General features: G+C 45.1%; 2 protein-coding genes across 2 annotated transcripts; one reads left to right on the forward strand and one right to left on the reverse strand.

The window, feature by feature from the left end:
- The first annotated feature begins 558 nt into the window (after window positions 1–558).
- LOC130113102 (protein CutA homolog) lies at window positions 559–11342 on the forward strand. Its single transcript, XM_056280618.1, has 7 exons — window positions 559–747; window positions 2885–2950; window positions 3132–3280; window positions 4860–4919; window positions 8334–8379; window positions 8993–9042; window positions 10767–11342. Exons 2-7 carry the CDS (start codon window positions 2888–2890, stop codon window positions 10864–10866), a joined length of 468 nt encoding a protein of 155 aa, XP_056136593.1. The 5' UTR covers window positions 559–747; window positions 2885–2887; the 3' UTR covers window positions 10867–11342.
- A 7247-nt stretch (window positions 11343–18589) lies between these two features.
- On the reverse strand, window positions 18590–22483 carry LOC130112370 (cationic trypsin-3-like). The gene is made up of 6 exons (XM_056279705.1): window positions 22440–22483; window positions 20502–20670; window positions 20126–20314; window positions 19675–19754; window positions 19042–19175; window positions 18590–18733 (listed from the first exon to the last, which is right to left on the reverse strand). The coding sequence occupies exons 1-6, from the start codon at window positions 22477–22479 to the stop codon at window positions 18590–18592; spliced, it is 756 nt and encodes a 251-aa protein (XP_056135680.1). The 5' UTR covers window positions 22480–22483.
- Between the last annotated feature and the right edge of the window lie 574 nt (window positions 22484–23057).

A 23057-nucleotide genomic window follows, 5' to 3' on the forward strand; every position in this document is an offset into this window, starting at 1 on the left:
TCGTTTCCATGGCAACCACGTTGTTGTTGTTTGAAAAAACGTTGCCCTAAAACGTTGGGTGTGATGGTGATGACAGATGTATGAGGGACAGCGATATCTAACTATAAAAAATGAGCAAATGGCACCTATATATAAACCAGCAAGAAATAAAATGTCATCATTGAGACAGAGATCTTGTTTTTCTCATAACTAACACAACCTGACTCTAACAAATACAATAATTACTTTTTTCTTCCAACCCCCCCTCTCTTGAAACTCTACCCTGGGGGACAGAAACACTCCCTTAATTGGAGAATCCCCCACGTGTAGAGGGCGCTCCACTAACATGCAACTTGATTGGTCGACTGAGATCCTCGCGCTTTCCGTGACGCGAAAAGCTTGCGGATAAAAAGGTAACGATACGGAGAAAACTCAAACGCGTATAAAACTGCCGCGACGATTCGTCAGATATTTAAAAAAAAAGCCCGGCGGAGGACCACAAGGCGCACCTGGTCCCAAAACGCCTGACGCGGAACCGCCGCATAGGACGCCTTTACGACAGTTCGACAAACACGGCCGTCTCGCTTTACGGCAGAGAACTTGTTTCGCTTTTGGACAGCGCAGCTCCCTGTGCGGCGGGGCGTGTGTGGTGAGCGGCCGTGGGAAAGGTACCCGAGTCTCCTCCGGGCTGCCTGTCCTCGTTCGGAAGGTCTCCGGAACGTCGAGTCTGACGCCGGGCGTTTCTCTGCGGTGGACGTTTGCTCTGCGGTAAAGTTGCGCATGTTGTTTTTTTGCTAGCAGCTGTAGCTTACACACAGTTAGCCCCCGCGCGCCCGCTCATGCTTCAGTGTGTGTGTGTGTGTGTGTGTGCACACGGGTGTAGGACCACACACCTCGCATGTTGTTTGGCCTGCAACACTACGTCACAATACGTACGTGTCAGAGGACACGTTTTGGTGAGAGCGAAATACTTGTATATGGACACGTATTAGTTGCTACTGGGGCCGCAATCCCGTCTTCTGGCCACCGGGGGCGCAATCCTGTCTTCTAGGTCAGTGTTTCTCAACCGGGGGTCCGCGGACCCCTAGTGGTCCGTGGTGTAATTGCAAGGGGTCCGTGAAAATAAAATATCTTTAAAAAAAAGATCCTATGACATTTATAGAAATAGGATTATTTTACTCAAATGTGACTGAGACCTTTATCTACCTAAACTATAAAGGGTAACGGGACTTTTTTCTCTAATTACATCTGTTTCACAAGTGTAATTTATTGTATTTTAATAAGAGATCTCGCTCCCGTTTGCATTGTTAAAAGTTACTGCATAAAAATTCTGTTGTTACATATATCTGAAAGTTACTGAATACATATTCTGTTTTGTTACATATATCTGAAAGTTACTGCATAAGAATTCTGTTTTCTTAACTATATCTAAGTTACAACTGAAAGCTCTTATTTTTGCCCCAAAGAGTGAATAAATGCTATAATGCAATTAAAATGCAGTTTCTACTGTTTCTATCAAATTGCAACCCCCCTCCCCCAAGATCAGGTGGAGGGGTCCTCAGGGTAGATCAAAAATACGCAGGGGGTCCAGGACCCCAAAAAGGTTGAGAACCACTGTTCTAGGTCTAGGCAGAGCTGTGTCGGTCGGGATTCACCACAATTTCTCCACCACACAAGGTAATGTTACGTCTGATACATATTTAAGTAAAATGTTAATTTAGACATCCTTTTATTGCACATGGCTAGCCTAGCTATATAATACAAACGTTCATGAAGACATTTGCTAACGTTAGCTAGATAGCTAGCTAGTTACCGGTCATGCTAGCTAAATATTAGCCTAGCTAGCTAACGTTAGTCTTCCAGCCAGCCAAACTGAGCAGACGTGAATTCTTTCTCCATGGGTTGCGGAGTTTCCTAAATTGTAAACGCCATACATATAACGTTAGTTCAATAATGTGGTACATATCTGCTTCAAAACATAATTTGAAGATAGCAAATTTAGCTACGACTCACATATTAAGAACATTCGCGTCGCTCCGCCATCTTTGTTCAATATTTTTGACATTCTATTGCGTCATGACCATGGTCATGACAGACCTAGTAGGCTACAGGGCGCCCCTAGCGGCATCTGTGAGATACGTGTCAATGAACACGTATAAGTGACTTGCAGAAGCGTGTCCATAGACACGTAAAGAGGAGGCGACCGGTCTGGGCCTGGTTAATCAACAGCATGTTGAGGTTGGCCTCCAGCTTCTCCATGTCTCCACAGCACGGCCTCATTTCAGCCGGCAGCTTCAGCACCTCCGACTGAATGTCCGGTATAGAGTATGAAAGGAGGTCGTTGGTGTGAATCCTGGAACCGGTGCTTTGTTGATCGTGGCCATGACCATGTCCATGTCTAATCCAGCAAAACGGGAAGATGCTGTTTTCATGTCCGAAACGAGGGGAAAGCTGTCCCAACTTTTTAGTGGATCATTATTGGACCAAGCTTATCAAAAGTTGCACAAAGCTTGTTGGTATCTTAAAGTATACACACAGCCCTGCGATGGCCGCTGGCGGCCTGTCCAGGGTGTCTCCCCGCCTGCCGCCCAATGACTGCTGGGATGGGCTCCAGCATCCCCTGCGACCCTGAGAGCAGGATAAGCGGTTTGGATGATGGATGGATAGATGGGTGGATGGAGTTATTGTGATCCATGCAATGAAAATCTTAATCACCATCGCAGAAACTCCAGCGCTGCTGTCTCAGTGAAACTACGTTTGTCCTGCAGAAAGGTGAGTCAGTTCGTCTGGACACCACGTTTAGGGAGTAAGCTGAAACCTTGTGTCCAGATGAACCGATTCACCTTTCTGTGACTTTCTTACCTGGATTATTGAGCATGCAAAAAATCCATATGTCCCACTTTAGGCGATGCGCATTGGATTGCCCAGTGCAGAGACATTGCAAGGGGGATCATTGAGAGCAGTGATTGTGGTGAGTTTGCGTTACGGTCATAACTTGCATCCCCTGACCCCGCCCCGCTCAATGCATTGTAGCTTATCTAACGCACCCTAGCCTTTTAAATACCCAGTGAAAGATAAACTTTATACCCCCGCTTCTGCTTGTGTTTGAACGCATTGCTCCTCTCACTCCGTGACAACTTCCTCCCTCCCAGACGGTGCTTCTTGGTGTGTTGATGCTCCAGCTGTTGAGGACTGTGGGATTAAGAGCGTTTTCCATGGCATCGGAGACATACACGTCAGGCACCCACTCTGCAGCCTTCGTCACCTGTCCTAATGACGCAGTGGCCAAAGACCTCGCCAGGTGACACGATCCAGCCCCGTCCTAACACAGTTTGTCATTCATAAGGGCTTGCTGCCAACATCAAAATTATTACTTGTGATGCAAAAGTCACATTTCTTAAAAATTCTGTAGTATATCACAGGCTTAACTAAAAAATGGTCTGCTGTGACTGCCACATATCTACTTTCTTCTTCTTCTTCTTCTTCTTCTTCTTAGTAGTAGAAGAAGTGGGTAGAAGTAGTGGTAGTAGTAATAGAAGTTAGAAGTAGGAGTAGTTATTATTATTATTATTATTACATTAACCATTATTATTAGAACAATTTTAAATCAATTTTACAAATATTAGACCTTAAAAGTAGTTAAGTTATGTTAAATTTGAGTTTGTTGAGCCTTAATTTTTTTTATCTATTTTTGTCACAATTGGTTGAGTTCTGCTGCAGAATTAAAGTTGTTGATAGCCAATAAAACCTCAAGCCTACCTAATGCTAGCCTTCATGCTGGGGTAATTTGACTCAAAATAAATTGAATATAAAGTGAAATAGTCAATAATGTCTCTTTTTTATCGCTTCTCTACTTTCGTGAATTATCAAAATGAAATTTTAAATTCGTTCAAAGAGTTATGAGCCCAAGTGTCGAAAATATTTCCACCAATGTAATATTCATGGAGCTGGCTGTACTAGTACAAACATGTGTAAGACATTAACTTGACCCTTCTCCACAAATTAGGATGTCTCTGGGGGACCCCCATTTTAAAAAAAAAAATCCGAGCATCACCTCTACTTGTGCCAACCATCAACTGAAATCATTCCTCAACATCTTTTAAAAATCTGTCTTGATTTTCTCCATATCCGGTCTTAGAAAGGACTTAAAAAGTTTTAGATGTAACTTCGATACCTGCAGATTTCCTGATAATAAAATGATCGTACAAAGAAAGGAAGGGTAAGAACAAGTAACATTCATGTAAATGTGCCCCTTCTGTTTCTCTATTTTTTTGCTCTTTCTTTGGTTGCCCTTGGTAACCGCTTTGGGGTTGTGAACACATTACACATATAGTTGCTTCATGGCCACCCCCCCCCCCCTTTTCTCCCCAATTGTACCCGGCCAATTACCCCACTCTTCCGAGCCGTCCCGGTCACTGCTCCACCCCTTCTTCTGATCCGGGGAGGGCTGCAGACTACCACATGCCTCCTCCCGTACATGTGGAGTCACCAGCTGCTTCTTTTCACCTGACAGTGAGGAGTTTCACCAGGGGGGCGTAGCATGTGGGAGGATCACGCTATTCCCCCCCAGTTCCCCCTCCCCCCCAAATAGGTGCCCCGACTGAGCAGAGGAGGCGGTAGTGCAGCAACCAGGACACATACCCACATACGGCTCCCCACCCTTCTGTAGGGATGCCCGACCAAGCCGGAGGTAACACGGGGATTCGAACCGGCGATCCCCGTGTTGGTAGGCAACAAAATAGACCGCTACACCACCCGGACGCCCCTCATGGCCATTTTCACACACAGACATCTTCTCTCCGTCTCTCTCGGTTGCATTATTGCATGTCCTATGTTGACGTAATTAGTTTTGCTGATGACCCTTCTCTTCTACCTCACAGGGGCATTGTGGAGAAAAAGCTGGCTGCGTGTGTCAACATTGTACCCGCCATCAAATCTGTGTAGGTTGCAGCGCAGATCGGAGATGTGTGTTCAGTTCCAGGGTAGATGGAGCCTTCACTTCTTCCTGCCGCTCTGTTTCTCTGTTTCTTGCTGTCCTGGACCCCCCACCCCCCCACTCATTCTCTGCTCTCTCACTCTGTCTCTCTGTCTCTGTCTCTGTCTCTTTCTCTTTCTTGCTCGCGCTCTCTCTGTCTCTGTCTCTCTCTCTGGAAGATAAAATGCCAAGGGAACGCTCAACAGTAAATTTACAGTCTATAGATACTTTTTGTTTTTCCAAGTAAGGTCGCATTTTTCAACAAGAGTGCTCAGCCCAGTCTCACAGACAAAATGTTGGTACACAATGTATTTCCAGGTCCCAAAATACATTGACTTTCACGGCATTGATGAATGATGACATGACTGAGCAAATAACCCCGATTTACTCTCGCTGGAACAGCTGTCTCCCCGGATCCTTACCCTGACCTCAAACACACCAAACCCATACCTAAACTTACCCATCTCTAACCTAATACCTAAACATTTCCAACCTTATACCTGAACATAACCACCTCTCTAATCTAACCTTATTCCTAACCTTACCATCTCTGACCTAATACCTAACCATTTGAAACCTGGCAGCTTACTTAACCATCTTTAATGTCTTCTACTGCTACTACTACTACTATTACTACTACTACTACTACTACTACTTTTGGCTGCTCCCGTTAGGGGTCGCCACAGCGGATCATCCGTTTCCATCTCTTCCTGTCCTCTGCATCTTCCTCTATTACACCTGCATGTCCTTCCTCACCACATCCATAAACCTCCTCTTTGGCCTTCCTCTTCTCCTCTTCCCTGGCAGCTCCATATTCAGCATCCTTCTCCCAGTATACCCAGCATCTCTCCTCCACACATGTCCAAACCATCTCAATCTTGCCTCTCTTGCTTTGTCTCCAAACCATCCAACCTGAGCTGCCCCTCTATTATACTCGTTCCTAATCCTGTCCTTCTTCATCACTCCCAATGAAAATCTTATCATCTTCATCTCTGCCACCTCCAGCTCCACCTCCTGTCTTTTCATCAGTGCCACTGTCTCCAAACCATATAACATAGCTGGTCTCACAACCGTCTTGTAAACCTTCCCTTTAACTCTTGCTGGTACCCTTCTGTCGCAAATCACTCCTGACACTCTTCTCCACCCACTCCACCCTGCCTGCACTCTCTTCTTCACCTCTCCTCCCCACTCCCCGTTACTTTGGACAGTTGACCCCAAGTATTTAAACTCATATGCCTTCATCACCTCGACTCCCAGCATCCTCACCATTCCGCTGTCCTCCCTCTCATTCATGCATATGTATTCTGTCGTGCTCCTACTGACTTTCATTCCATCTAATCTTAATGTAATCATAACCATCTCCATTGTAAATGAACTAATGTGTATGATCAGACATGTAAACTGACATGTGGTTTCTCGAGGCCAGATGTATAAGTGTATCCCCATCATAAAGTAGTTTAGTCAAGTCCGACTTCACAAAACTAGTTGACGTGCATTTTATGTATGTGACAGTTCGTCGGCAATCAGCAGATTTTGGGAACTGCAGATGTGTTGTGTACAAACTTGTTGTCTGTGAGACTGGGCTTGGATTACCATGCAGGGTGTTACGAAGAACAACAGATGCAAAGATGAATTGCGGGGATGCAGCTAGTACACCACAAACACATTTGCAGACATAGATAATTGTGTTTTTACATGCATTAGGTTGCGAGGGCCTCTCATGTTTAGGAGCTGTTAGAAGGGGTTTGGACGGCACTAGTGCCACCTGGGGCAGTATGGTGGCGCAGTGGTTAGCGTGGTCACCTCACAACAAGAAGATTCTGGGTTCGAGCCCCGCGGTAGTCCAACCTTGGGGGTTGTTGCGGGTCGTCCTGTGTGGAGTTTGCATGTTCTCCCCGTGTCTGCGTGGGTTTCTTCTGGGTGCTCCAGTCCAAAGACATGTAGGTCAGGTGAATCGGCCATACTAAATTGTCCCTAATGTGTGTGTGGGCCCTGTGTGATGGCCTGGCAGCCTGTTCAGGGTGTCTCCCTGCCTGCTGCCCAATGAATGCTGGAATAGGCTCCAATATCCCCGCGACCCTGAGAGCAGGATAAGCGGTTCAGATAATAGATGGATAAATAGTGCCATCTGCAGGAAGAGAAAATACAGGACTACAGACTCTGTGGGAAGAGAGTAGGCTTGTTTAAGATGGTTTTTTAGCTCAACTCAAAAATAGGCAAGAGCTGCAGCCAAAGGAGGTGTCAGAAAAGTCAAACACTTCTGTCGCATTGCAGCGAGGCGCCATCAACAATAAATGCAAAAAGGCATAACATACCCGAAACGTACCGAGAGAACCACCTAGTCGCTGCTTGAAAACTAAAATGCTGTCTGAGATTTAAATGAATGATTGCCGTCATTTAAGTGTGGATGGCAAGATGCAGTTTGATGAGCCGATAGACACTCAGCTAAAGTTGTATCCCATCATCCCATGAAGTTGTGAAGTTGAAGGAAAGCAAGTGCAGCAGCTCACACCAAAAACCGTTTGCCACAGTTATTTCAGATATCTGTGGCTTGTGCAATCGTTTCTTCAGAAATGGAACATTTCTAACCAACGTGCAATGGTTTATTAGCAAGGCGTATGGCACACCCTGAGCAGCCAATGACAGACTTCTACTAACTTACATAATTTTGGAAACGTTTCAGAGACCTGGTATATACTGCACTGTATGAGGATGGTAAGATGAATCAGTAATTATATTTGGGTTATGACATGCAACAAGTCAAGAGCTTTGGGTAGTGACCGAAAGGGTGAGATCACGGATACAAGCGGCTGAAATGAGTTTCCTCCGTAGGGTGTCTGGGCTCAGCCTCAGAGATAGGGTGAGGAGCTCGGACATCCGGAGGGAGCTTGGAGTAGAGCCGCTGCTCCTTCGCATCGAAAGGAGCCAGTTGAGGTGGTTCAGGCACCTGATCAGGATGCCTGCTGGGCGCCTTCCTTTGGAGGTTTACCGGGCACGGCCAACTGGGAGGAGACCCCGGGGTAGACCCAGAACTCGCTGGAGGGATTACATGTCCAATCTGGCTTGGGAACGCCTTCGGATCCCCCAGGAGGAGCTGGGGAGCTTTGCTGGGGAGAGGGACGGCTGGAGTGCCCTACTCAGCTTGCTGCCACCGTGACCCGACCCCGGAGAAGCGGCTGAAGATGAATGAATGAATGAATGTGCAGCAGGAGGAATGTATAGTATTGTGCAAGTTTCCTCAGAATCTGTACTAATCTGTAGATCAGATCACTGGGAATATGCAGCAATTCCAGTGAGCCCACTTGGAATGCCAGTTGTTGATTTACATTAGATAATAGATTACTGTATTCCTTATCTCCTATTTTCCTCTTCCTGTCAGATATGAATGGCAGGGAAAAATTGAAGAGGACAGTGAGGTGCTTCTGGTAAGTGTGAATTTTAATCTTCTTCGGCCAGATCATATACATGATATAAAACACATTTCAAGACAGCACGGTGGCGCAGTGGTTAGCACGGTCGCCTCACTGTAAGAAGGTTCTGGGTTCGAGCCCCGGGGTAGTCCAAAACCAGGTCGTCCTCTGTGTGGAGTTTGCATTTTCTCCCCGTGTCTGAGTGGGTTTCCTCCGGGGGCTCCGGTTTCCTCCTACAGTCCAAAGACATGGAGGTCAGGTGAATCGGCCGTACTAAATTGTCCCTAGGTGTGAATGTGTGGGTCCTGTGATGGCCTGGCAGCCTGTGCAGGGTGTCTCCCCGCCTGCCGCCCAATGACTGCTGGGATAGGCTCCAGCATCCCGCGACCCCGGTTGGGATAAGCGGCTTGGATAAAGGATGGATGGATGGATGGAAAACACATTTCAGCCCTGTGTGTCTTACCAGAATCACTCAAAGTACCAATACAGTTGCCAGTATTTATATTAATAGTACTTCTGTACTACTACTATGACTACAAAAAGAATTGCTTTATTTGCAGTGCTGCCGACTTAAGATTCGGGTGTATTAAAGGGAAGCTAAGCTAACCAGTTCATGTCTCCTGTTTAGATGATCAAGACCAGAAGTTCAAAAGTGCCTGCCCTTGCTGAATATGTCCGGTAAACTACGACTGTAGAAGTTGGAGGAAATACTGTTTGTGTGTGTGCCTGACTGATTGAGTCTATGTAAAATGCTGTCGTTTAACTGTGGGTGTAATGTACAAAAAATAATTTTGTGTGTGTTTTGTTGTGGGGCGGCACGGTGGCGCAGTGGTTAGCGCAATCGCCTCACAGCAAGAAGGTTCTGGGTTCGAGCCCCGGGGTTGTCAAACCTTGGTGGGTCGTGCTGTGTGGCGTTGGCATGTTCTCTGCGTGGGTTTCCTCCGGGTGCTATGGTTTCCTCCCACAGTCCAAAGACATGTAGGTCAGGTGAATCGGCTGTACTAAATTGCCCCTAGGTGTGAATGTGTGTGTATCGGCGCTGTGATGGCCTGGCAGCCTGTCCAGGGTGTCTCCTCACCTGCTGCCCAGTGACTGTTGGGATAGGCTCCAGCATCCCCGCGACCCTGAGAGCAGGATAAGCGGTTCGGCTAATGGGTGGATGGATGTTTTGTTGTGTGTCTGTCCATGAATACATACATGCACATGCTTGGAGTGTCCTCTCTTTTGGACTGAAGCCTGGATAGACTGTCAGTCACAAAGTTAACATTCAATCATGGCACCCTGAAATAGAGAGATCCACCTGTCGATCTCTCTTTTTCCCCCACTTTATTCACATCATCTAAGGTGTCAGGTTTTGTTTTGTTTTTGGAATTTCTCCCCAACTGTACCCGGCCAATCACCCCACTCTTCCGAGCCATCCCGGTCGCTCCTCCACCCCCTCTGCCGATGCGGGGAGGGCTGCAGACTACCACATGCCTCCTCCGATACGTGTGGAGTCACCAGCTGCTTCTTTTCACCTGACAGTGAGGAGTTTCACCAGGGGGGTGTAGCGCGTGGGAGGATCACGCTATTCCCCCCAGTTCCCCCTGCCCCCCGAACAGGCGCCCCGACCGACCAGAGGAGGTGCTAGCGCAGCGACCAGGACACATCCCCACATCCGGCTTCCTACCCGCAGGCACGGACAATTGACCTTTCGCAAAGTACCGCCCCAGAACGGTGCTTGTCCAATCCTACCTTAGCAATGGTCCGTCAAGCTTTCAAACACACAGCAAAATGCTGAAACGGTGTGTCTATGGGATCTGCAAATCGGATACTAGATATGTGAAAAGTTTGGAGGGGTGTAATTTTCTTTCCCTTCCCGAAACCCAGAATGCAAGAAGCGCAATGTGGGCAATAGATTTGGCAGTATAGCAGACCCCATGGCCAGCTTAATCCACCCAGAATCAACACAAATACCTGTCTGCTCCAAGCTAAGCTTGCTACTAGCTATGATTGATAGCTAATACAGCTAACGTATTATTACTGTTACTGTTACCCACACAATGCGCTGATTTCTCCCTTCATGTTTTGGTGTTTTCCGGCTACTTCCTGGATAGTTCTGAAATGCTTGACGGGCATAGCAACAGTAACTAAGGGGGGCGGGACTTTGCGAAAGGTCAATTGTGTCTGTGGGGATACCCAACTAAGCTGAAGGTAACGCGGGAATTTGAACCGGCGATCCCCGTGTTGGTAGGCAACGGAATAGACCGTTACACCACCCGGACGCCCCTGGTGTCAACTTTTTGAAGTGAACTCGTTGATAATATGTTTGGAGATGCATGTTCACAGTGGGCGAATATGTGTGTGTGTGTGTGCACACTCAGAAGGGTGTCTATACTCAGCCGCTCTTATGTCCTCTCCAGGTCTAACCATCCTTACGAAGTGGCTGAGGTCATTAGTCTGCCTATCGACCAGGGCAACCCCCCTTACCTCAAATGGATAGGAGACGTCGTTCCTGAATGAGGCGAGACAAGGCGGGTGGGCCGTCAGGCCGATAAGATTAATAAATCAACACAAACCATACAGTTTCAGTTACATTTCACCACACATTCAAAACCCACACCCATTCCATCAAAAGTGAACACATCCTCAGTGTTATACTGTTCTGATGGGCACTCCCGCAGACCCTTTTTTTTTTTTGCCCTATCAAAATACCCAAGTCCCAAAGTGTCATGTTTGTCAGACTGATTTAAAATGAAAGAAACCTGTTTGTAATATTCAATTACGAACTATTCAAGTAATATTCATAGACATATTCGAAAAAAATGTAATGCTAATTTTGTCTGTACAGCATTTTATCAATTCCCCACCTCGTTTTGGCCTCTAGAGGGCAGCACCGATCAGTCAAACTTCCTTTCATCCGCACCAACAGCTGCTGTGAAATGTTGGAGAATGTCATTAAAAATTACGAGTTAATAAAACTTTTTCTTGGTCAAAAATGAAGTATTTTGAATTAAACTATATGTGTGGCGCTATTCATAGTTTGATTCACAGGAGATTTATGTTGATCGTCATGAGATATAGACGGTGGTCCGAGGGATGTATATCACAGCAAATCCATACACCCAAGTATTTTTGTAACATCAAAAATATTCCTGCAGTTTCACCTTTTTAAAGAAATACATAACTATTTTACCAATGTCCTTCAAGGCTTTTACTTCTCGTGAATTTAATAAAGCATCGCCAGCGTCACACAGCTTTACAACACAGTGATGTAACACATACGCGTGACACGCAACCTGGCTCAGAATATATCAGCACTGATCAAAATTGAGGAAAAAGGCAACAACGTAAAACAAATCTGAAAACCACCCTCTACTTTCACACTATCCCTCTTTCTGTCTTTCTTCCGTGACTGTCCGTCAACTCAGGACGTTAAGATAACGTTTAGCCAACCTTTTATCGGCCACTCTACAAACTGAATTTTGCACGTCTGAAGACATAAAACGTCTTCCTTGCTTATCTCAAGAGGGTCCAAAGCCATTCTCCCTTGAAGCCATGTAATGGGTGTACAAGGCCTCCAACCCATACCACCACATAGGTCACAGAGCTGGTTCACGTGATTCTGATGACGCGCGAGAGTCGGATGGAGGGCAGGAAGTGAGAAGCAGAATGGAGGGAGATGGAGCTAGTTTAGCCCGAACTGTGCTGGTTTAGACGATGTTATGAGAGACTGGTGTACACAGGAAGTAAGACATGTTGGACAGGATCCTTATGCGATGAAGAGGGATTGTTTTGACAAAGTGGCAGTGGCGCCCCCAGAAATCTTTCATAGGGGTGGCCAAATGGGGCCACTGAAAATCTTGGGGTGGCACACCGAAACCAAAAGCCATGACTGAATTTCAGGGATTCTATTATGCTGTTGCAGTGTACTGTATAGGCTAGTGGAAAACTGTCAGTATGAGAGTTAAGGAATCGCATACTGAAACACTTTGGTTTCTTATTTTTTTGACAGTTAATGTTACTAAATATCTGATGTGCATAGACTAATACCAGTACAGTTAACATTTTGAGTTCCACAACAATTCTGTTTAATGTGTTATGTATCTGTATATATTGTAACATGTTAAACATTCATTGTTACATTGTAAACGTCCAGAAATGAAAAATGAAAATATCAGATCACAAGCATATTCTGCATATGCGACTCGTGGCTGGGGGGGCCAGCGGGGGGGGGGGGGGCAGGGATAGTATCAGGGTGGCCGTGGCCACCCCTGGCCAACCCCTTGGGGGCGCCACTGCAAAGTGGTCACTGCACACACGCGCGTTACCCGCTCCTCCCGACGGCAGGCGGCGCTTCGCGAGCCATTCCCCCCACCCCCTCCGGGGGGAGGGGGGTAATGCCCCCCCCCCATGAACAACAACTTTTGGTACTCCATAAAAACTCCTTGTGGTTCCTCAGTTAATGACGCCAAACAGGCATTTCGAGAGTCCTCAGGGACCGTGTTGAGGTCCTCGGAGCTTCTGCTGAGAAACCACATTTTGTAAAACTGTAACACAGAAAAAAAATAAAATAAAGCTATTTTAACAAGCTAGTCTGTGTAGACGTACATAAGCCCCACGTCAAATCATGACATTCTTCTCTATAACCTGTACGAGCCATTTTGTTAACAACGGGTAAGGCAAAGATGTAACGCTAAACTAATTCTGCTACGTGCGCGGCTAACATCTGATGACGCGCTAGCTTACGGTAAGCTAGCCATCAGTTAGCTCACGCTATCCGAACGTGTACGTGCGGTATACAAGGAGGAAACTCGATTCATTTATCTAAATAAAGCTAGAATATAGTATAATAAAACTTCGTTATCTAGCAGCGAACTTACAGATTATCCCGAGTCAAGGGCAGTAGACGAAGGACAAGACAGACGCACGTACCAAGAGCCCTCCACTCTGAATGCTGGAATCAAAATGGCGACCAAATCGCAACTTACTTGTAACGTCGGTTTTTTACCACTAGGAATAACCTCCGCTTCCTGACACCGGTAGAGCGTCAAAGCAATCGTTTGCGAAATCTGTTTTAACCAGTGATTAAAGTGGGCCGGAGCTCCCCGGATCCCGACACCGGCACCTCCCCTCCTCCCCCGAGTCAACCGGAGCTGAGATCCGGCAGCACTCTGTAGACAGGAGTCATTTCAACCTTTTTGTCACAGTAAAATTTAAAACAAAAAAACATGATGCAGCCAATTCGCGAGCATTACAAAATCAATCGCAAATAAAGTCGTTCTTCTATTTTTATACTACTTTACTTTTTCTAAAAGTTTGAACGATATCGCGTCCTCACGTGACCCGCACCTGCCTGCTGTCTGGCTTCACGAGACTTGACGTCAGAAGAGACTGGCTTCACACTCACGGGTCAGGGTCAGTTCACCGCACCAGGCAGACAAGACTCGAGAGAGCGTCAACCTGCTACCTGCACTATTATCTTGGATTGGGGGGCATAAAGAGTGAGTATCTTCAGTGTATTTCTAATAGTATTTCCAATAGTTTTGTCTAGCTCTGCTGTGGTTTTCATTCAAGCAACTAACGTTAGCGAACGTAACGTAGCTAACTAGCTATCTTCCACCCGGTAACGTTGCTAGCTAGTTGCTGACGTTGCTGGCTAGTTGTTTGAACGCTGCTAGGCAAGCTAACTATCGGTAGCGTCCGGTAACGTTACCGGTAGCTAGCTAGTTATGTTTGTCCAACCTTAGCTCTGGCCATGCAATATTTTCATTCAAATAACTAACTAGCTAGCAAACGTTAGCTACCGGTAGCTATTGTTAGCTAACAATGCTAACGTCGGGACTACTGGACCAGTGGTTAGCTAGCCTAACGTTAGCTAGCTACCTATCACTCCCGCACTTTTGCCCACCTCTCTAATGCAGAGATCCCCCACTTACCAAATCCCACTTTAACCCCTGATTTTAACTCTATCGGTAAACGAACTAACGAATATGAAAATATAATATGAGGGATGGAATAGCTTCCTATGTAGAAAATCCCTTCCTGCCCGCCATCCGCGGTTCGTGACATCATATGCAAACAACCTATATCATCTCTAATACGGCCCACAGGAGCGCGTCCTAAATTAGCGCCCCTACCGGCGGCAGGAGCCAGGAGGTATGCCACAGATACTTCTCGCCTCTGCGCATTCATTGTAGGTTTTTGTCTACTTGTTGACATCCTTTTTACAACGCTTCACAGACAGGCTAATAAAGGTAAGCAGTCAGTAAATAGTGATAAAAAACCACTTGAGAACAACAGAATATGCAGTCGGCGTGTTTTTGCGTTGTTTCGCCGTCTAGTATGGGAGGGTTTCCGTGCAACGTCATCAAAGAGATGCGTGCGCAACTAGGGGGCAGAAAGCAGCTACAGCGCAGAGAGTTCATCCGAGATGGAGCTCAGCTACAGCAGAGATGACGCACAGCTGTCGTGCAATAAACTGCGCAAAACGCCGAAAGGACGGGTGGAAAATGTTCAGCATTTTGATTGTTGAACCGAGCGACCAAAGCGGCTTCGCCCCCTGGCTGCGCACGCACCCAGTGACGTTTGCAAACAGGAAACCCGTCTATAGTAACTAAGATTGCTATTAGGAGCACGACCGCTAGGGGTCGCTTAACTTTAGTAAGCTGCTTGTACGAACGACCTATGGGGTCGTTTTGTGGTGGAGGGCAGTCTCCAATTCCATTACGCACAGGGTTCCCGATGCACTTCATATTCCGCTTCACGGTCATAAGCGTCGCAACAAAACCCGTGTTGTCACATCTACTCATGCATATTGAACACCGTGTGACTGTACAGACAGGAGACGGGCTGAAAAAGGGCATGAGGTAAAACATAACCTTTCCTAGGCCTTGGGCTGGAATGGCTCAGGAGGTGGGGCGGGTCGTCTAGCAATCGTAAAGGTCGCTGGTTCGATCCCGGCTCCCCCAGAGAGCGTGTCGAAGTGCGCTAGAGCAAGACACTGAAGCGCTAACTGCTCCTGACGAGCAGGTTGGTGCCTTGCATAGCAGCCTCCAACCTCCGGGGGGTGAATGTGAGGTGTACAGTGTAGAGCAGTGTTTCTCAACCGGGGGTCCGCGGACCCCTAGTGGTCCGTGGTGTAATTGCAAGGGGTCCGTGAAAATAAAATATCTTTAAAAAAAAGATCCTATGACATTTATAGAAATAGGATTATTTTACTCAGATGTGACTGAGACCTTTATCTACCTAAACTATAAAGGGTAACAGGACTTTTTTCTCTAATTACATCTGTTTCACAAGTGTAATTTATTGTATTTTAATAAGAGATCTCGCTCCCGTTTGCATTGTTAAAAGTTACTGCATAAGAATTCTGTTGTTACATATATCTGAAAGTTACTGAATACATATTCTGTATATATCTGAAAGTTACTGAATACATATTCTGTTTTGTTACATATATCTGAAAGTTACTGAATACATATTCTGTGTTGTTACATATATCTGAAAGTTACTGAATACATATTCTGTTGTGTTACATATATCTGAAAGTTACTGAATACATATTCTGTGTTGTTACATATATCAGAAAGTTACTGCATAAGAATTCTGTTTTGTTAACTATATCTAAGTTACAACTGAAAGCTCTTATTTTTGCCCCAAAGAGTGAATAAATGCTATAATGCAATTTAAAATGCAGTTTCTACTGTTTCTATCAAATTGCAACACCCCTCCCCCAAGATCAGGTGGAGGGGTCCTCAGGGTAGATCAAAAATACGCAGGGGGTCCAGGACCCTAAAAAGGTTGAGAACCACTGCTCTATACAGTTTCATGACAGGTGCGCGCAGACACGCTAAACTCCTCGACATACAGAAAGAGCTTCATCCTAACAGGCGATGCCTGGAGTTAGAGCGCTCAGCAGACACAAGGTGGCGCTCGGAGTCAGGATCCGTGAGCAAGGTTTTGGTGTTACTTGACGTTATCTTGGAAACGCTAGCACCATTTTCCGAAACTAGCGGTCACACTAAAGTTGAAGCCGAATCCCTTTTGCAACAAATTCAGATGAAGAAACGTTGGTTTGTGCTGGTTACAGTCGGGAAGTTATTCGAGAGCAGCGATGTTGCAACAAAAGGTTTACAGAGCGGCTCATTGACTGTCACTGACGGCACAGGTCTAATTCAAGGCCTCAAAGACAGTTTTGCACAGTTCAGAGATGATTCACGAGGTGAACTGATGGAAAAGGATGACGTCTCCAGCTGGGACGTCACCGGCGCTCGGGAGAGAAAGCTGCCCGCCAGATTCAACGAGTTGGTGGTTACCACTAGTTTGGGCAAAGCGACAAACGTGAGGACCTGAAGCAGCTATGGATTAACATTCTGGACAGGCAGATTAATGAGCTGGACAGTCGCTTTCAGCAAGATCAGTATGGCATCATGCGAGCAGCCGCTGCTTGTTCACCAGGATCAGTTACGTTTGCCCAGAAAGAAGCGTTGCAGCATTCGTGTGATCACCGGATATCTATTGAGGACGCGGAATGGACCGTTTTCATTCAGGCACTGCATCCTAAAGTGGAGAGGGGTCAGTGTTACCCATCCCTCCGTGAAGTGCTGGACAGCTGCAACTCTGACGTTTTCCCAAACATGAACAGACTGTTAAGGGCAATGATCACCATTCCCCTGACTTCATGTACTGTTGAAAGACTCTTCTCCACTACAGGCCGTATCAAAACATGTCTAAGATCTTCCATGCTACCTGCACGCCTCAACAATCGATCCCCGTTGTCCTTTGAAAGGGAACTTACTGACACAGGCCATTTCTCACTTGTCTCCTGTCCTTTCATTGGTTCTGTGAAGCATTGTGAAACAGGACACAGGTGAGAAAACCTCACTAGTGTTCACTGCAAACTGCATTGTTCCATTAGCAAAGCAGTATCTACACTACCGTTCAAAAGTTTGGGATCACCCAAACAATTTCGTGTTTTCCATGAAAAGTCACACTTATTCACCACCATATGTTGTGAAATGAATAGAAAATAGAGTCAAGACATTGACAAGGTTAGAAATAATGATTTGTATTTGAAATAAGATTTTTTTTACATCAAACTTTGCTTTCGTCAAAGAATCCTCCATTTGCAGCAATTACAGCATTGCAGACCTTTGGCATTCTAGCTGTTAATTTGTTGAGGTAATCTGGAGAAATTGCACCCCACGCTTCCAGAAGCAGCTCCCACAAGTTGGATTGGTTGGATGGGCACTTCTTTGAGCAGATTGAGTTTCTGGAGCATCACATTTGTGGGGTCAATTAAACGCTCAAAATGGCCAGAAAAAGAGAACTTTCATCTGAAACTCGACCGTCTATTCTTGTTCTTAGAAATGAAGGCTATTCCATGCGAGAAATTGCTAAGAAATTGAAGATTTCCTACACCGGTGTGTACTACTCCCTTCAGAGGACAGCACAAGCAGGCTCTAACAGGTACTATTTAATGAAGATGCCAGTTGGGGACCTGTGAGGCGTCTGTTTCTCAAACTAGAGACTCTAATGTACTTATCTTCTTGCTCAGTTGTGCAACGCGGCCTCCCACTTCTTTTTCTACTCTGGTTAGAGCCTGTTTGTGCTGTCCTCTGAAGGGAGTAGTACACACCGGTGTAGGAAATCTTCAATTTCTTAGCAATTTCTCGCATGGAATAGCCTTCATTTCTAAGAACAAGAATAGACTGTCGAGTTTCAGATGAAAGTTCTCTTTTTCTGGCCATTTTGAGCGTTTAATTGACCCCACAAATGTGATGCTCCAGAAACTCAATCTGCTCAAAGAAGTGCCCATCCAACCAATCCAACTTGTGGGAGCTGCTTCTGGAAGCGTGGGGTGCAATTTCTCCAGATTACCTCAACAAATTAACAGCTAGAATGCCAAAGGTCTGCAATGCTGTAATTGCTGCAAATGGAGGATTCTTTGACGAAAGCAAAGTTTGATGTAAAAAAAATCTTATTTCAAATACAAATCATTATTTCTAACCTTGTCAATGTCTTGACTCTATTTTCTATTCATTTCACAACATATGGTGGTGAATAAGTGTGACTTTTCATGGAAAACACGAAATTGTTTGGGTGATCCCAAACTTTTGAACGGTAGTGTACATTACAGCGAAACTAATAATGAGACACTTAAATAAAGAGAAGAAAGCAATGACAACATGTTCTTGTAGGGAGATGAGAGATCTCGACATTTATTCTTTATTATAATGAGTCATTAACCCTGGATAGTTGTCTTGATCCAATTCAAGTACTTGCAGACATCCATGAACCTGACTGGAATACCACAGATCACCTCCCCACTCCCGCTGATGACACCATAAATCTTCTTGTCGTACACCACCCCTCCACCAGAATCCCCCTAAAGCACCGAGAGAAGATGGAGTCAGAGAGCAACACGTCTTGGAAAGCGGCGTCAAAGTTGCTTTTAAGAAAAGTGAAACAGTCACTCCTGGTAAAAGCCACCTTTAGTTTTTGAGCACATTGAAAGTCAAAGGAATTTGAAAAAAATAAAATAAAACTTTCCACACGGCATTGTTTATTTTCTCTCTCTCCATTCATTTGACATATTCAAAAGGTGCAACCAAATATTCCTTATCTTCCTCCGGGCAATTTTTTCAGCAAGCAGCCGTGAGATTATAGTTCTTGGAAAAGAAAAACTTTACTCACCACACAGATATCAACTCCACCTGATGTTTTGCCGCAGAAAAGGCGCCGCATGAAACCATTAATAGGAGTATCTGCACACGCAACCGTTTCCATGTCGGCACACTGCAGGGTGGCAGGGAGGTGTTCTGGGATGTCTAGAAAAATACACGGTGATGAGAGGATGCTGGAGTTCTGTATCTGCAGAAACCGACCGGTGCAAATGGTTTTGCAATGAAATAACTTCCACTGTGCTCAGTAACAAAATAAAACGTTATATGCAGTCAGTCCTGGTTATGAAGACCAAATATCAACTACAGACAGTAAAGACTTCATGTCAGCCAAAATCCCGTCACTGATCAGGACTAAAAATGAATCGTAAAGATGACAACTTAAAATTTAAAGTAGAAATTCAAACGTGTAGAGTCCTTGATAATGACCAGGCCTGATCTGTGCTTGTCAAGTTGTTGTAACGTCATCTTCTTAACACTGTCTACATGGTGTATCTGCAGTAGCAGCCATAGCTTGTATGTGTTAAAGATGGGAGAGAGGAAGGGTGCATAATCTGATAAAGCTAATGAGACAGATTTAGGACTCACAGCGTATTTGAAACATATATACTGTGTTCTTTAGACTGCAGTGCCACCATAATCTCACCTTCTTCTACATCTCCAGGTTTTCCAACATAGTTAGCATAGCCAGCGATCTGAACTTTGACCCCACCGCTGGTTTGAGGACTGTGGAACAATGCGTGCCAAAAAAAAAGAAAGAAGTGAATTTGGGCACATTTACAATCAGGCAAAAGACATGACAGAAATTCATTCCCATGAAAAGCAGCCCCAAAGATAATCCAGACTGCTTGTAAATGATGGCATCATGATTGTGGATGGAATGGAGGCTAAGAGCTATTTAAACATCTCGTAGTTGGAAGGTTAGAAACCACAATCTTTTAATATCGCCATCGCCAACTGTGGGAGACTGTAATTTTATTTGGTTAATCCACGTCTTCGTGTGGAATTGTGTTTGTAGCAGCCAATCACAGGAAAGAGCATGGTATGTTTTCAGCAGACTTAGTAAAGTAAAATAAATAAATGAATAAATAACTCACTTCTTTGGGTCAGGTACAACACTCTTCGTACAGTCGGGTAGATCCACTGTTGCAATCCCTGTCACAGCTGTCGACAGCTTCAGCAGCATGATGTCATGTTTATTTGTACCTTCCATATATATCTTGTGTTCTGCTATCTTTTGTCTTGTGCCACCAGATGGATGTACTCCTGGTTCTGCTTCAAGACTCCTGACATTTTGGAGGTTAAAAACCCAGTTCAGCAAACTCTGTCCCTTTCTTCATCATGGATAACACATCTAAACTTGTTTTCTCCTGCCCATTAACATCCTTTAAGATACAGATCAGTTCTCTTAACATCATCGTAGAGAAAGTCACACACTATCACACAGTTTTAAGTTAGTTATTCATTTCTCACCCCACATTAGGCCAGCAGTGAGCTGCAGTTAGAACCCACTTATCGCTGATCAGAGATCCACCACAAACAAATTCCCCATCTTCTCTCAGAAGGACATGAAACTTCCGTTCATTTTCTCCACAGTTACGACCTCCAATGATCCTTTTCTCCACACCTCCCAAAGTGACATCTGAAGGAGAAGGAGAGTTGTCCACCAATTACTCGCAACACAAACGGGAGAGGAGATCAGCCACGGGGGGGGGGGGGGGAAGCACCGAGTGAGCTGAAGTGTTGCTAACGTGGAGGATACAAACACAGCTGATAGCTGTCATGACTCACCAGAGTTTGCTCTAATCCAAAATAAAACTGACAAAAATATTATCAATGAACAAATCAAACGATAGATAGATTGATCGATAGAAAGATCAGTAAAAAAGGAGTACAGATGCTCTTCAAAACAAGATGCAACAAGCCAGTTTGCAAGTATCTTGAAACTGAAAGAGGATATGAAGCAGTTCTTGGAGGTAACTCTTGATAAATTAAGAGGAAAAAATGCTGCTTCTGTCCTTTACACAGAGGTTCTTATCCTTCTCATGCCGTCACCCACCTGTGGAGACACTTTTAGGCCCAGGACCCACCAAATATTTTGTGCAGTAGAATAAACAGTAAGTTCTCATTTTATGTTGAAAAGCAAGGTAACTAACAAGGAAACAAGGTAACTAACAAGGAAACAAGGTAACTAACAAGGAAACAAGGTAACTAACAAGGAAACAAGGTAACTAACAAGGTAACAAGGTAACTAACAAGGAAACAAGGTAACTAACAAGGAAACAAGGTAACAAGGTAACTAACAAGGAAACAAGGTAACAAGGTAACAAGGTAACTAACGAGGAAACAAGGTAACTAACAAGGAAACAAGGTAACAAGGTAACTAACAAGGTAACAAGGTAACTAACAAGGAAACAAGGTAACTAACAAGGAAACAAGGTAACAAGGTAACTAACAAGGAAACAAGGTAACTAACAAGGAAACAAGGTAACTAACAAGGTAACTAACAAGGAAACAATGTAACTAACAAGGAAACAAGGTAACTAACAAGGTAACTAACAAGGAAACAAGGTAACTAACAATCCTCTTGATTGTTCATCGATGCAGTATTTCCCTTTTCAGTCTTCAGTCGTGACCTACTAACGAGCACATGAAACAAGTCTCAAGATGGAATGTTATTTTGGTGATATTTTGGAAAGAAAGAAAAAAGAAAATCCTGTCTCTGAGCATCTTTTTTTTGGGGGGGGTCCCCCATTTTTTCCCCCAACTGTATCAAGCCAATCACCCCACTCTTCCCAGCTCTACCGGTCGCTGCTCCACCCCCCTGCTGATGCTCGGAGGGCTGCAGACTACAACATGTTTCCTCCGATACATGTGGAGTCACCAGCCGCTTCTTTTCACCTGACAGTGAGGAGTTTCACCAGGGGGGGGGCGTAGTGCGTGGGAGGATCACGCTATTTCCCCCAGTTACCCTCCCCCCCGAACAGGCGCTACGACTGACCAGAGGAGGTGCTAGTGCAGCGACCAGAACACATACCCACATCCGGCTTCCCACCCGCAGACACGGCCAATTGTGTCTGTATGGACGCCCGACCAAGCCGGAGGTAACACGGGGATTCGAACCGGCGATGGCCGTGTTCAACGGAATAGACCGCCACGTTTCTTTTAAAGATGACAAAGGGGCAGCGCACCGCTGGTAATTGGGGTGATAGTACTCTTTAAAGCAGTAATCTGATGTAATGTGAATAATGGGAATGCTGTGCTGGCAAAACTCTCCGCTGAAACACATGAAATTAACTCAACAAACATTCCTCAGTTCCAACAATACAAACACGACAAGTTAAACGCAAAGAACAGTAACATGAATCATCAGAAGTGTGACACACAAGGCAGACATTACTGAATACTCACCAGCCCACAGCGACAGGAGAAGAAGTACCAGCCAAGCCATTGCTGTCGATGGTGACCCTCACAAGTCTGAGATCCAGCTGGGACAGAGGTCCCTTTTAAATGAATCCAACCTCCATGTGGAAGTTTATCAGCACATTTTCCTGGGCTATAAAATTCTGTACAGTTATGCAAATAGGTTAAACCCATCTAATCTGTTCCCTTATCCTCGTGTGTCATCACATTGAGAAGACAATAAAACACAACTGAGAGCTAGGTTTGTCGCTAACTGTTAAAGTTGTTTCTTTGGCTTCACTAAATCCCCTTAAAAATGAATAACATTAGGCAAATAATATTTTGCCTTGAAAACGTTGAATTGGGATGTGCCCCCCCCCCCAACTGACGTGTGTCCAGTGCAGGGGTCATCACTGGGTCGGCTTGTGACGGCCTTTTTGGTCAAAATGCGATTTTTACCACGGACATACAAAATGTGAAGTGGTCAAATATTACCAAAACAAATAATTGCATGCTAGACCTCACAATGTGCCATAGTACATGTTTTAATATGCTGCATGATTTTAAAATGATAGTATTTCTAACATGAAGAAACAGTGCCCTACCTTGTTATGATGAAAACTTGCA

This window comes from Lampris incognitus, chromosome 5 (genome assembly GCF_029633865.1).
Source record: "Lampris incognitus isolate fLamInc1 chromosome 5, fLamInc1.hap2, whole genome shotgun sequence".
Lineage (NCBI taxonomy): Eukaryota > Metazoa > Chordata > Actinopteri > Lampriformes > Lampridae > Lampris > Lampris incognitus.